Source organism: Netta rufina, assembly GCF_964035555.1.
Source record: "Netta rufina genome assembly, chromosome: 2".
NCBI classification, from domain to species: Eukaryota; Metazoa; Chordata; class Aves; order Anseriformes; family Anatidae; genus Netta; species Netta rufina.
Window position 1 is genome coordinate 111,824,379 of NC_140124.1, and position 15,656 is coordinate 111,840,034.

At 34.7% G+C, this 15,656-nt stretch overlaps 1 protein-coding gene across 1 annotated transcript in view; it reads right to left on the reverse strand.

Moving 5' to 3' along the window:
• SNTG1 (syntrophin gamma 1) overlaps window positions 1-15,656 on the reverse strand; it is a gene marked incomplete at both ends in the record, with an annotated part of 193,048 nt that overhangs the window by 135,552 nt on the left and 41,840 nt on the right. Inside the window, 4 exons of the mRNA XM_084281661.1 lie at window positions 2,680-2,721; window positions 2,829-2,872; window positions 5,241-5,298; window positions 11,387-11,443. Of these exons, the coding sequence (XP_084137787.1) occupies window positions 2,680-2,721; window positions 2,829-2,872; window positions 5,241-5,298; window positions 11,387-11,443 (201 nt within the window). The remainder of the gene's footprint in view (window positions 1-2,679; window positions 2,722-2,828; window positions 2,873-5,240; window positions 5,299-11,386; window positions 11,444-15,656) is intronic.

Sequence of the window (15,656 nt, forward strand, 5' to 3'; positions counted from 1 at the left end):
GTGCTCTTTACTCAGTGCTATGCCTAAAACCACACTCAAATGAACAATGTATAAACAGATATATAACTACTATAGCGGTAGAAACTACACTCAGGCTTTAAAACAAATTTAATCCACATACATATATATCACTTGAATCACTTGAAAGTGAATTTATTGGGGGAAAAAAAAAAAAAAAAGATTATCTTTTTTTTTTTAATATTGTTTTTATAACTCCTCTGCTGCATATTTAAGTTTAAAAAATGCCATATATCTTATTTAAGTATTGCCCAATATTTATTCTTAATTCTTATGAGTTATTTGTAAAAATTAAAAGTAAAAAAATATATATTCACTTGCTTCTTAAACAGTTAAAACACTTACTCATACACAAAGATACATTCAAAACTGGTAAGATAAAATGTTTTCTATTTATTATTACTATTCAGAAAGAATTATCTATGAGGAGTCTGAGAAGCAGATTGTGTGGGATAGAAAGGTATAAAACAAAGTATAACACAATAATACTTTACTTGTCAAAGTATTTTTTTTTTTTTTTTTACTTTGCTTTGCAAAGACACCAAGTTAGTTGCAGATGACACCAACTTAGGTGTGTGTGTTGATCTGCTTGAGGGTAGGAAGGCTCTGCAGGAGGATCTGGATAGGCTGGACCAATGGGATGAGGCCAACTGTATGAAGTTCAACAAGGCCAAGTGCCGGGTCCTGCACCTGGGGCGCAATAACCCCAAGCTACAGGCTGGGAGATGAGTGGTTGGAAAGCTGCCTGGCAGAGAAGGACCTGGGAGTATTGGTGGATAGTTGGCTGAATGTGAGCCAGCAGTGTGCTCAGGTGGACAAGAAGGCCAACAGCATCCTGGCTTGTATAAGAAGCAGTGTGGCCAGCAGGTCAAGGGAAGTGATTGTCCCCCTGTACTCAGCTCTGGTGAGGCCGCACCTCAAGTACTGTGTTCAGCTTTGGGCCCCTTGCTACACAAAGGACATCGAAGTGCTCAAAAGAGTCCAGAGAAGGGTGACGAAGCTGGTGAGGGGTCTGGAGAACAAGTCTTATGAGGAGCGGCTGAGGGAGCAGGGCTTGTTCAGCCTGGAGAAGAGGAGGCTCTGGGGCGACCTTATTGCTCTCTACAGGTACCTTAAAGGAGGCTGTAATGAGGTGGGGGTTGGTCTGTTCTCCCATGTGCCTGGTGACAGGACAAGGGGGAATGGGCTAAAGTTGCACCACGGGTGTTTTAGGTTGGATATTAGGAAGAACTTCGTTACCGAAAGGGTTGTTAGACATTGGAACGGGCTGCCCAGGGAAGTGGTGGAGTCACCATCCCTGGAGGTCTTTAAAAGACGTTTAGATATAGAGCTTAGTGATACGGTTTACTGGAGGACTTAGTGTTAGTTCAGAGGTTGGACTTAATGATCTTGAGGTCTCTTCCAACCTAGACAATTCTGTGATTCTTTGACTATGTCAATCTGCCTGCCTCGTTGGGCACATTTGAATAAACTTTCCAGTTTTCAGTTTGCCTTTGCATGTGTAGCTCTGCACTTCTATTTTGTATATTGTTTTCCTCTAAACTTCTATTTTTCTATATTGTTTTCATGTCTTGAAAATCCATTACCCCACTGAAATCCCATTGAGAAATTTATCGCATTTTAAACCAAACAAATACAGTAAGCTTATAAAAAAAAAAAAATCTGATCACTGTTGCACAACTAAAGTTTAAAACTACTGCAAATATGATCGTAAGCCTCTGTACGCAGAAGGTGGATTAAGGCTCTAAAGAATGATGCGTGATTTGCAACACAAAATCAGTGCACAAATACACTATGAGAGGTGCAATAGTGCACGGATCTAAGCTTTCAGTCTGCACTAATTTGTTCATCAGAAATTCATCTTTATTAACTTGTGTTCTTTCTACACCCGAATGGCATATGTTTAATCATCTGTCATACATTATAGTAATAAATACTAAATTTTTGAATTGGCAAAGTAAGCTTTACAGGTAATAAATTAGCTATGCAGGATTTAAGGATAATTTATTTGGCAATCTTCTCTGTTCTGGCATTATTTTCTGAAGTATAGTGTTTTTTACTTCTGAAAATATTTAAGTAGAGTCAAAAAGACAAAGATAACAAAAATATATGACACTTTTACCAAAGCTGATATACCAGGGAACTAGCCTACTACAAATCTCTCAAATAAATACACATGGCTTCTCTAGAAGAAATCTAAATTCTTTGTTCTTTTAAATCTGGCTCAACTGAAGAAGGAGAACATCCTCATAAGTAACAGCCAGAGAAAGGAAGCCAAAATAATAGTTTTGTTTTGATTGCTATAGTGTATTTTTTTTAATAAATAAATTCCAACATAGTGCAAATTACAGCTTTTGAAATTACAATGACCTCACACAGCCAGAAAGGTGTAGCACTGCCGAAATTTTATAGGTATAAGCCAGAAGAAGAATGTTCATAATATGTACAGCAAATATCCTCATAATAATCAGCTTTAATACAGAAAAACCTATCTGAGGGCAGTAATTATAACAAGCCTACTAAGATCAGTTTTACCATGCTAGAATATAGTCTTTTTTTTTTTTTCCTAGAAATAACAATAAAACAGATGATACCAGTGCACTGCTATAATTTCAATATCTACAAAAGACAAAAAGTAGACTAAAAATCAGAAAAGCTCACCACTTCTTCATGCCTGCATTTTCTCACATTAATTCCATTAATCTGTTATTAAAAAAATAAAGAGAAGACTTACTCTACATTTCATAAGTATAGATTTCATTTCACTTTTCTAGAAAAATATAAATAAAGGAATTTGTCATTTTACTCACCTGCAGAATTGCATCTCCTATAAAGAGCAAACCTGAAAGTTCCGCTGAAAACAAAAAGCATATTTTTCATTTGTTTTGCACAAAACATGCCATATTTCTTGTACTTGTATTCCTACTTCATTTAATGTTTTTCCATATTTTTTACAAAACAAAACGAAACAAAACAAAAAACTTCTAAATAAATTGTTTGGATTCTTTTTTTAATCGCCAAACACCAGCATAGCAGTGTTACAATGAAGGAGTCTACACATCTCAAGTACCAAGACTGAAACATCCTCTGTCAGTCTCTAGCATCTTTTGGGCCATTAAGGTGAGGTATGGCATTTTTTTCAGAACAGAGAATGACTGTGGAACTAGGTCCTATTTCCCTGAGAGAGATTATTTCTTATTAGTGCTGAGGAAAAAACAACATAGAGACTCCAGACCTACTTATGAAGGACAACTTTTAATTTGCAAGGTTTTACCAAAGAATCTTTAGATCCTACATCTTTGATTAAGAATGTTAACAGGAAATATGAAATTATTTATCTATAGCATTCCAAAACATCACAGAAGATGCAGTCTAGAAAGTCTGAAACTTGATTTTCTAAATCTAACTAATTGATCTAATTTTAACTTCTTTACATGAGTTGTAAGACTGGCATCAATATTCATATAAATTATGATACTCAATATGTTTGAAGAACTGGCTTTATTAGGCTAGATGTAGCAAAGAATGCTTCAATTATAGGAGGGTAACAACTATGTTTGTTTTGTTTTGGTTTGGTTTGGTTTTGCTTTTAAAATAAATGCATATAATATTCTGATTTAGACACAGGGCATATATATTGAACATTTTCACATGACCTAAGCACTCTATGTATAATGCTGGTTTTAAGAAATGCATCAGCTGGCATATTTTTGGTTAGAGGTCCAAAAAAAAACAACAACTGGAATGCCACCGGGAAGAGGGCAGAACTAAGCCTCCAAAGCTTTGAGTTACAGGCTCTGGGTTAAACACATTTTCTGTATCCAAGATGCCTAGCACAGACACATGGCATGACACTTGCATAGTCTTCTCATTCTACATAAGAGATGTCCCTCATGACTAGCTCTCTAAAACTCAGCAGTATTTTTAAATAAAACAATAATGGAGTTTATAACTCAACTATGTAGTGAGGTTAGAAATACTTCATGAGTTATTATAGCAAAAAATAATAATAATAATAATAAAAGAAAACAGGCTGCACATTTGTGTGTTCAATTAAACTTCGGTCTATGTTTCTTATTTTTCCTGCAGTGCTTAATAGCTTTTTAATAGCTACTATAAGCAATGTATGCCATGTTATTAGGTATTACACACTTATACTTGTGACTCCATTTTTTTCAGTATAAATATAACTTCTTAAGGTTAACCTAATTACTTTCCCTAGCAACTAATTCCATGCTACTCTGTAGCCTCCTTACATACAACTTCTTGGTTTCAGGGTCAAATTTCAATTCCCAATATTCCAAGATTCCCCTGTACCTTTCTTTACCTGCAGCATGTGGGTAAATATGACATTTTTGCTTATACTCAAGCTTTCTAATTGAGCAGAGGAAGCATTCCAAAATTATTGCATTACAGATGGAGGAAAATGCTTCCAAGTTTAAGTTTCTGATCTTACACATATGAACACAAATATACAAAAGCATAGCAGAGAAAATACATTCTAGAATTACTGACTCACAACCTTTATCTCTCATCACAGAGCACATCATGAGCATTCTTACAACTAGCCATTTTCCTAGTACATACTGTATCATTCTAACAATTTAAAAAGAGCACGGTTAAATAATAAGCACGGTTAAGACCTTAATGCAGTACCAGTTTTGTTATGTATCAGTTGCTGCAGAGGTTTACATAGCACAGCATCTAATTTTGAAATAACATAGGGTATTATCAAGGTTCTGCCACTACCCACTCCCGTCTGAGTACTACCCTACTACTCAGTATAAAGAAACACACGTTCTCTTTTTGTATTCACATGCTTTAAAGGCCAAACTTTTGATCTGCTACTGCTTTCCGGAAATAACAATTCAGAAATATAAGACAGAACTAAATATTTCATTACTTAAATTTGTTAAATATTTTCATTCCCTAAATGGCTTCCTATTTTTCCCCTTAAATTTATGCTTTACAAGAACTTTTAAGAAATAATTGTTTGAAGACAGTGTTAAAAAAACAAAACAAAACAAAAAAAAAACACTATTCCAAATATAAGTTTTGTATGTTTACATAAAATAGTTCTAAAGAATAGAGAGATCATGATATCATGAAGAGAGAAATAGAACATTAATAACATCTATTTAACACTTCCTGAGGAATCTCAGGACTTGAGGCACCTTGCTTTAAGGAGCATATCAAAAATAGTGTAATAATCTGACACTCACCTCTTTGTTCTTTGGAAATCTTAGAAATGACCACTGGGATATTATGTTCTGCTCCACCCTGAAGATATAATAAATGGAAATATCATGAGTTACTGCAAATATTTTTGCTTAAAATTATATTTTACCCTTTCTGTAAGTGCAGTTTTAAGAGAGACCGAGAAAACAATTCTGATCCTGTATTTTCCTCATTTTTCTCCATTTCTTCATTCTAATCAAGAGTTGATTGGGATTAATTCCTTATTGCTTCACCTATAGAAGCTGTCAGTTGCCATTATTACCTCAGGAAGTGAATTGAATGTTGTTCAAAATTCTACAAGACTTGAAGAAGGACATCAGTTTCTGCAGAGTCCAGGTAGTTTAATGTATGAAACTGTCCTACAAAGGCAGAATGGCCATAACACCACAATGGAAACCATGCTGTGACCACTCTGTTTTCGTGCTGGTAAGAAACAGGTAAACAAAAACCCAAGAAAGGCAAGTTTGGACTTTCATCTCAAAAGCAGTCTTTATTTGTTTCCGTTTCTGTCACACATGCACAAAGAGTGAGAAAAGCTGTGGGATAACTAACAAGGGACAGAAAAGAAAACATTAAGAAATGGAACAGTAGGTGTTCAATAAATGTGGGAAAATAAAGGAAAGCTGGATGATAATTCAACAGCAATTCAATGCTGTTGTTTCATTCAATTTATCCTCATGGGACTGGAAGCATTCATGATGCTTAAAGTATTAAAAGGAAACCTTAAATAAAAAGGACACTAAGGACGAAAAAAAAAAAAAAAAAAAAAAAAAAGCATATAACAGAGCCACAACTATTTTGCTTCCTCTGAACACAGTATCAACGTGCCAGCCTGCATGTAACCTGTACAAATTCACATCATTGGAAATGACAGCCTGTCACACTGTCATTTTGCCTAAGAATCCTAGTTAAATGTTTGCTTACTCTTCTCTTTAGCAGACAAGTTTTTCTTTGGAAACTGGCCTTCTTAGGTCCTGGCACCCAGTTTCATTGTGTGGAATGGACTGACCTGTAATGCAGAGCTACAGACTGGGAGAGGAATGGTTGGAGAGCTGCCAGGCAGAGAAGGACCTGGGAGTGATGGTGGATAGTCGGCTGAATATGAGCCAGCAGTGTGCTCAGGTGGCCAAGAAGGCCAACGGCATCCTGGCTTGTATCAGGAACAGCGTGACCAGCAGGGCTAGGGAGGTGATCGTCCCCCTGTACTCAGCTCTGGTGAGGCCGCACCTCGAGTACTGTGTTCAGTTTTGGGCCCCTCGCTACAAGAAGGACATCGAGGTGCTTGAGCGGGTGCAGAGAAGGGCGACGAAGCTGGTGAGGGGCCTGGAGAACAAGTCCTACGAGGAGCGGCTGAGGGAGCAGGGCTTGTTCAGCCTGGAGAAGAGGAGGCTCAGGGGCGACCTTATCGCTCTTTTTAGGTACCTCAAGGGAGGCTGTAGCGAGGTGGGGGTTGGCCTGTTCTCCTACGTGCCTGGTGACAGGACGAGGGGGAATGGGCTTAAGTTGAGCCAGGGGAGTTTTAGGTTAGATGTTAGGAAGAACTTCTTCACTGAAAGGGTTGTTAGACATTGGAACAGGCTGCCCAGGGAAGTGGTGGAGTCACCATCCCTGGAAGTCTTCAAAAGACGTTTAGATGTAGAGCTTAGGGATATGGTTTAGTGGAGGGCTGTTAGCGTTAGGTTGGAGGTTGGACTCGATGACCTTGAGGTCTCTTCCAACCTAGAAATTCTGTGATTCTGTGATTCTGTATATTTTGATGGTCTAAGGATTTGTACATATCCCTTTCTTCGTTCAGTAACCAACTGTTTGAAACTGAACAGATGTCTGCACTCAACAGCTATTTCTGTCATGGAACAGAGAAGAAAACCATAGAAAACATGTTTCTGTGGCTCTCTCTGTGTATGGATAGACCAGTAAAGTCTTTCAATTTTAAATCTGAGCAAAGGAAGAACGTCTCATCACTGCCTCTGCATATGCGTCCTAGATGAATGCAAGGAAACAAGCTGAATTTCCCATAGGATTAAGTTCCATCAGGTAGCAACAATCAATTGCAAACACAGAACATATTGATATTTCTTGTATGGACTGAGTGTTCACTCCACAGAAGGCTACCTTCATTTCAGTCAGGTTTCGACAGGTATTCAAACCAAATAATTTGTAGCATTATAACCTGCTAAATATCTTTGGATGGTTTTCATCAGAGGAACAGCAACCATGAAGGTTGGCTTCACTTAAGATTACTAGTTCAAGCTCACTTAAGTTTATAAGGCTTGTCCTTCTTTCTTCAGAGGTTTCCTCAGCCACATGCACATTTAACTTCTGTAGTTTTCAAATAAACAGAAAAATCATTGTGCCTCCCTAAGCCTCCGATATGTTACACAGATATTGCACTATTCAGGATATTTGAAGTTCAGCTAGTGCATGGTCTAAAACTCAGTAACACTAACTTAGGTCTTTTTTTTTTTTTTTCTCTCCTTCCTGGTAAACTGGCCGCTCTTCCTCCTTAAACTAAACTCTCTGGTAAAGAAGTATACTAATGTTATTCTGAAACCAGGCAGCACTATATTGTCCTCTCTCACCCACTGTATCTAACTCCACTTACACTGCAGTTTTGAAGAATCATTCAGCAATGCCATGCTGGGGGAAGAAAAAAAGAAAAAAAAAAAAAAGAAAAAAAGACCTTTTCACTGCAACCCCATCTAGCCAGTATGAACAATTCCTTTTAAATTAGTCACAGGAGATGTTGCCTGCTGTTTGAATACAGCTGACCATATAGCAGCTACCCAGTCATCTTCAACAATTTGCAGCAAGTAAACGTATTCTTGCAACATGTTATTTAATATTACTTCTGATTGACAATGCAGCCTTGCATCCTGCATTCTTCATATTTGATTCTCCGTAAAATAAAAAGTGCATGAATGTCTGGCTTTACAGGCTCTAAAGATATACTACTTCAGAAATCTCCAGGAACAGTGGTTATTTTTTCATTGCTTAACAAGCCCCCTCCCCCTTTCAACCCTAGACCAGTGGAGGGAAATAATACATGTCAATTAATGTTGCTAAAGGTTTAATGGTTCATTCACTTCCATAACACATTCAACACCAAATTCCATCAGTACACATCTTTGAAGATGAAAAAAGATAGATTTGTAAACATAAAGCTAGATGATTCATCTATTAACAGTAACATTAAAGAAAAAAAAAACCACACCACTATTTCCACATTTCCGCTTGAAATGCAGAGAAAATTTGTTTATATAATAAAAAGGACATCACAAAATGAATGAAGAGGAGGAGAATCATCTAAGTATCTTCATAGGTGTAAGCAAGACAGTTGCTTTATAGATAATTTGGTGGAGTCAAACTGAGAAATCAATCTCACCAAAAACAAGACCAAAACAGATACAAGAAAATGACCCTGTGCAGAGTTCTAGTAGGCAGAAGTCTGTCTATAAGTGAAAACCTTAATTTATTTAATGAACTATTACTTTTATTGCCTATTTCCTCAAGAACACTACATTCTCTCCAGTTATCGAGAGACATGATGCTCTTTCAGAAGTCATACACTTTGCAGCTTGTTGTCAAATCTCAGCAACTCAAACTTATCAGAGATGTGATGAGTGAAATATATTATACTATACATCAATTTCTATGTCTAACTCCATGGCTATTCCTTCTCACACATGTTTATTAATGAGAGTTCTAAAGGGAATTCAGAAATGAGAAAATAATTCCTTCTGAATAGTGTGGAATAGATCAGTTCTGCTCCAAATGTAATTAAATTTTTACCATTAACTTCAGTAAAATGAAGTACAGCAAAACACAAAACAGTATTTTTTGTTCTATCAAACTGACAAAGAGTGGATTGTAATCAATTTTTAAAGGGACTTAGCTTTGGATCTTATGTAAAAATCAATTTTGCAAGCAGTTTTTTTAATCAGTTAGCTGAATCTCAGATTTTTACAACTTTAGTTGGAGCATGAAAGTTCAAACACAGAAGAAGAGACAAGTAGAATATGCAAGTCACCAAAAGAAAAATTGAGAGCTTCTTTTCAGAATTAGTAACTTTTTTGTTCTTCTACTCAGTAGGAAAAAAAAAAAAATATATATATATATATATATTATATATATATATATAATTATATATATATATATATAAATATATATATATATTATATATATATATATATATAATTATATATATAATATATATAATTATATTTTTTTTTTTTTCCAGAATATTTAAGGTAGGACAAGACACTTCCAAAACTTAATTAATAGGTGACTTGTTCATGTGAGATTTCTGATAGCAAACAGGTGTTTGGCAGAAAAGAAAAAAATAATAATAATAAAAAGAATAACTAACAATTATCATCTGGTCATTAGTCATTCCAAAAACTGAAAAGAAAACCTGAATTTATGTAGCTCTACTACCTAGATTAATTTTGATTAAAACAATTATGCAATAAAACAAGAAAATACCTTTAAGTAACATTATTTAATGCCATGGTTTGTAAATTCTCTTGCAGTTGTTTCTAATACACTCAACATACTTTTTAATATAGATTTTTTAAATTGAAACATGACTTTATTCAATTTATATGGAATTTTAGGTCTTTCATAAATGCATAAAAAAGAGAACTACCCTCCTAAGCTGAATTCACAGTCTGAAAGATCCATAGTTTATTTTGGCACTTTTAAATACTGTTGCAACTTCCAAGAAGTTTATTCAGAACAGTCTGAATCAAATAATCTTGCTTTAAAAATGCCACTGATTTAAGAAAGACCATCTGGTCATTCACTTCTTAATTCGTATTTCTCAGTGATATTTTATTTTCTTTAATTTACCTGATATATATATGCAAGGTGATCTTGACTTTTTTTTTTTGTCCCCACAATTTTTATTCTAAAAGATAACCTCTTGTATTGTATAAATAAACAAATCAATTTTAGTCAACTTTAATTGACTTTGTGAGACTTGCTTCCCAATCCTCTAAAATCCTTACTGTAAGCAGCTATTTCTTATTACCAACTAAAAACAATCTCAATCACCCATATACTTTATCTTACATGCATTACTGCATCATTATTCAGTGAACAGTAACCTATAATGACACTGCAAGACTTTTGTACTGTTACTGTAAACTCATGGGAAATTTTGGCCACAAAATAGCAATACATTTTCCTTGCACAGAGGTCTTTAGTGGGTCAACGAGATAACACCAAGTGCACCAAGACATATTTTAAGAACTAATATTTCTATTTGGCAATATTCTTATCAATGACAACACAAATGCACATTAATCCCTGTTCTGAGTCATTTCTTATAAGGTCAGTACTAGCAGATGTTCACAGGAAAGTCTATAGTTCCACATAATATGCATACTTTAAGGCTCTTTGCATTCATGTGAAGTACTCTTGATTTTTTCCATTGCCATTTTGAGGCTGAGGACTGCTGTGTTTAGAAGATAAAATTAACATTGTATCTGTACACTGAGATTCAGAGCTAAGGTAAGGTTTTCAGTATTACAGCAGTATAGATTTACAGAAAACTTATGACAAAAATGATTAACCCTCTGTCCCTCAAAAAGAATCACTTACACTTCCATATGTTCTTAATTCTTACTGAGGATAGGCAAAATATGGTAACATGAATATTACTACAGCTACTTGATCTGTAAGCAAAATAAGCAATATGAGAAAGCAATAATGCTTTCTGTCCACCTAATGAATTGCACTGAAGTTACACGAAATTCTTTTTAGGAGAACCAATGATGAACTTATTGGCTCTTCCCTATACCTGCTGCTGTAATTTAACATTTATTAACGAACACCTAAACTAGAGTGCTATTGAACAAAAGTACAGTCTGTGCAGTTGCAAACACTTTTCAACTCTCCTATCAAATCGTATTAAAGAACTGCTTGGTTTGAATCTTAATGGAACGATCTTTCCATTACCACAAGGTAATGTAGCTACTGGTTGCCATATTGTGACAGAAGCTAACTTTCCAGAACATATTTGCTCTATTGCTTCTTGTCCTCTGAATTATAATGTGTCCCCACTAAAATCAACTATATACAAAGATACTTTTTGTGTAATGTGGAATAATAGAACAAAAAGAAATCCTACCTTTATACTTAATCCAAATCCTCCTACAGTCTGTCTTCTAATTGTTACTGTTCTTTCCTGGAAAAAAGAATTAAAAAAAAATTTAAAAAAATAAATAAATTTTATTAGAATTAGAGTGTTGTTTTTTTTTTTTTTGTCTTTCTTTTTGTCTTTTTTTTTGTCTTTTTTTTTTTTTTTCCCCATAACATCCACATTCACACTTCATTAAGTTGTTCTATGCTACCCTCTTACATTGATTTTTCTTTTTCTAATAAACCTGTGAATTCCTGAATGCAAAAATCCCATGAAACCTATGATGCAGAGGGTAAACGACACAGTCCAGAAGAAAAGCAGATGTTATCTCAGACAACAATGAGTTTGTTCAGTTCATACAATACTGTCTATGTGTGCACTACTGTACGGCAGCCAGTACAGCAGTGCAATAAGAACAGATACGTAGAGTTAAACTGTTAGTGCAGGACACATCATCCAAAACAGATGCATTTCAGAGATCTTACTTAACTGGCAGTAAATTGGCCCCACAGGCAGACTGGACACTAAATGCTTAAGTATATAAACTGCATTTCTGGAATGCAATTTCCAATTTTCCAATTTAGTTTCATCCAAAAGAAATACAGTTTGCATACTCCAACACCAGTCCGTGACGTGAGAAAAGCAAGATTAGTGCAGATGATCCAGAAACTCATTTCAAGACACATTCCTGATTGAAATTAAGAGACTAATGTAAACGTGGTCACTGTTGACCTCACAGATATGATTTAAAAATCACAACCAAGTCATAAAGGCTATTGTTATGGGCAGAGTTATTTAAAACAGATTTTTTTTTTCTTTTATTGCTTATTCTTAAAATTTTTGTGTAAAAAACAGGCTAGTGTCTATCTTAGATATGAACATAAAAAAAAAGACCTTTTTTTCCTAGTCCGTCATGTTCGTCTTGTTGACTTTATTCCCAAGAATCATTTAGTAATCATTTAGTAGTAGTGAGTTTGGATAGCAGTAAAAAAAAAAAAAGTAGAAAGTAGTAGTAGGTATGCACATATACCATATGTCCAGGCACAAATATGTGGAATAGATAGATTTTATTTTATTTATTTATTTATTTATTTTGTTCTGGATATGTGGCCTGGATTTTATATAATTTTCAATATGGAGAATTGCATAGCATAAGTCTAAATATGTATTTTATACAATATATGTCCATACATTTCAGCCCAATCAGCATAGATTGCCAGCGCCCTTCAGATTCGCATAAACACAGAAATATACTGTCAGTGTTATTTACTACATTAAGGCTTGGATCATAGTTCATTCCATATGGCTTTTGAGGAATGTAAGAAGCATAAGGATGCATAAGGTATTCTTCTGGTTCATATGAGAAACCTGTCAGCAAGAAGCCTGAAAGCTTTACAGACCTATTTTTCCTTCATATGCAAAAAGGAAAAGAAAAGAGGCAGGGGCACCAACTAAGATTTTTGGAAAATGGAATTGTTACCTTTGAGGAAAAATGCAGTTTCTTCCTTCTTTTTCACATTTGTTACAAATATAAGTTGAGTAGCTGCAGAAAGAGCAAGTATAAACTTGTGCAGTGTTTTGGGTTGCAACACGAAACCAGCTGCCTAAAATAAGACTTTATGTTTAATTATTTATGTTAATATTTGTAAATGTTTATTTTTTCTATTTTTTTTTGCTTCTAATAGCCAAATTTTTCAAATTTTTAATGTATTGAAATGCATGAACAAATTATACTCTTGCATTGCCAGCAGATATATAGGGACAAGAGAAGTGGTTATTTTAGGAACATGGTTTAGTGGGCGACATTGGTAATTGGATGATGGTTGGATCAGATGATCTTGGAGGTCTTTTCCAACCCTAATGATTCTGTAATTCTGTGATTTGTAACCTGAACAACTGAATGCACAGCATGGCAATAGAGGAATATATGGCTTATTGTTCCATAAATGTGCATCTACACTGTGCAGAGGATCCAGAAGAGCCTTCCCAGCTCTCCACTCACGCAGTCTAGGAACTTTTATGACGGCATTCCCAGAAACTGAGTTCAGTCTACGAAGCTACTTGAGTTCAGGGCATTAATTGCACTCAGAAAAACTTTTGTCTGCCAGGAGGTTTCACCCACAGCTAATACTGCAGACAATATATTATGGATAAACTCATAGACCACAGCTTAATTTTTGGTCTAAACTGAGCTTACACATAAGATCTTGAATCAATCAGCTGTGGCTCTGTTGATGGCAGTATTTTTTCTGTTAGCTTCCCCTCATTTCCACTTCTATCTTTTGTTGGATATGCAGTTAAAAACAAAAGCTTGCGTAGTATATTCTAATCAATGCGTGCTAACTTTTTTTTAATATATGTTCAAATCAAACAAAATGCTCGTGTTACTTAATAAGACGCTGAAAAATAACAACCTGTTTAGGTTAAACTGGCATAATAACTAGCATTAAGGTAAGCTGGCATAGTACTATTATATTACCTATGCATGGAACAAAGCATATCACACTCCACAAATTACGAATTAAGCACTATGCTCACTGAAGAACATGAATCGTCATAAAAATTTGTAGCTCATTATCTCTGTTAAGTGTAAATAGTGGCACCTGAATGTATTCTAAGCTATAGCTATGCCTTCTAAAAAGCCTAAGAGAAAGCTGCCTGCAAATTATTATTATTATTTTTTTTGTTCTCTTGCTTAGCACAACACACACAAAGGTACCCATATAAAAGAGTCAATAAAATATTCTTTCTGGTTTTCACTCAAGCTAAGGCAGATCAAAGCAAACCATGGAAACACTTGAATTATTTATTTATTTATTTATTTATTTTATTACTGAGAGAGAAAAAAAAAGAGTTTGCCAGGCCAGCTGACAGAAAACTAGAAATATTTTGCACTGGAGCCTAGCATTACGTTTTAAGAGGAAGAAATACATATTTCAAAAATGCTTTACCAATACAGAAGATTACTAACTAGACAAAGCTGTGTAAGAGTAAGCAAATGGAACAGACTGAAAAAAAAATTACGCAACTGTAACTTTATAGCACAATGCAGTTTTTCAGTGGATTTCACATGGTATTTTTTCTAGGTTCTTTTCTAGCTCCACAGAGAGTGAATATTAAATATTTCAGGTTTGGACTGTTACTGAACTGAATTGAACATACTGCAAATTAAATCCACTCTAGTTATGTGTTACATGTAAGGCTTTGTATTATATTTGTATTGTATGTAACCTAGGTTAATTCAACACACTTCCCAGACCTACAACAAAGAAGTATATTACTTTGGTTTATTTTACATGTAAGGACTTCCGCACTCTACATAACACAATAGCTAACAAATACAAACAATTAACAACCTCCAAAATCAGAATTACATACAAATTATGTATTTCATTACTAAATCATCAGTAATCTGCAACTACAAACCTCACATAAATAATATAGTGAAACAGCTTTTCCAGAATTGTCAGAAGTATCAACACATTTCATACACCCAAAATCTTGGCATTGGATCAGACCCTGACTCTGATCAGCTTCTCTTCTTCTTTTAACCAAAATATTGTAAGAAAAACAATAGGACTCATCTAATCAAAGTTAAGTCATATAAAACTCAGGCAGAGGTCAAAGCTAGTTTTCTCCTGTAATCAATACAGAAAAATCACACACACAGAATCACAGATATATTCAACCTAGATGAGTCTAAGCAAGTGCCCAAGTTAGACAGTAATCCTCTTCATCATCTATGTCCTCCATTGAGTATAGAGCCAGGATGTCAATTTTGACTTTGGAAAGATCACCCTCCCATTTACAGTTGGCAAAGTAACTTGAGTAAGTATTTTGATAGCAGATAACAATTTCGAAAGGTTTTGTCAGAAAACTCTTTTATCTGAATAAGGTTTTATTTTGCAGTACGTTACTTGTGATAAATCTAAACCAAGCTTCATTTTTCAGTGCCATCCTTAGCCAAGGTGAACTGAAAAAAAAAAAATCTCATCTACAACACACCATCTTTTTATGTGAAATATGATGATTAATATAACAAAGAATTCTGACCAGTAAACTGAAACAATAATAATAAAAGAATGTTCTGATGCCTTTAATTAGAATTTCAAATGAACAATAAGAATAGTAAATTTCTTTTCACTAGTCTAACAGCTAAGTTCTTACATGCCTTACAGTTATTAATTAATAAAATATAATGACAACTCTAGAAGGCAACACATTTTTTTTTAATAGTAAAGAAGCACTCTACATATCT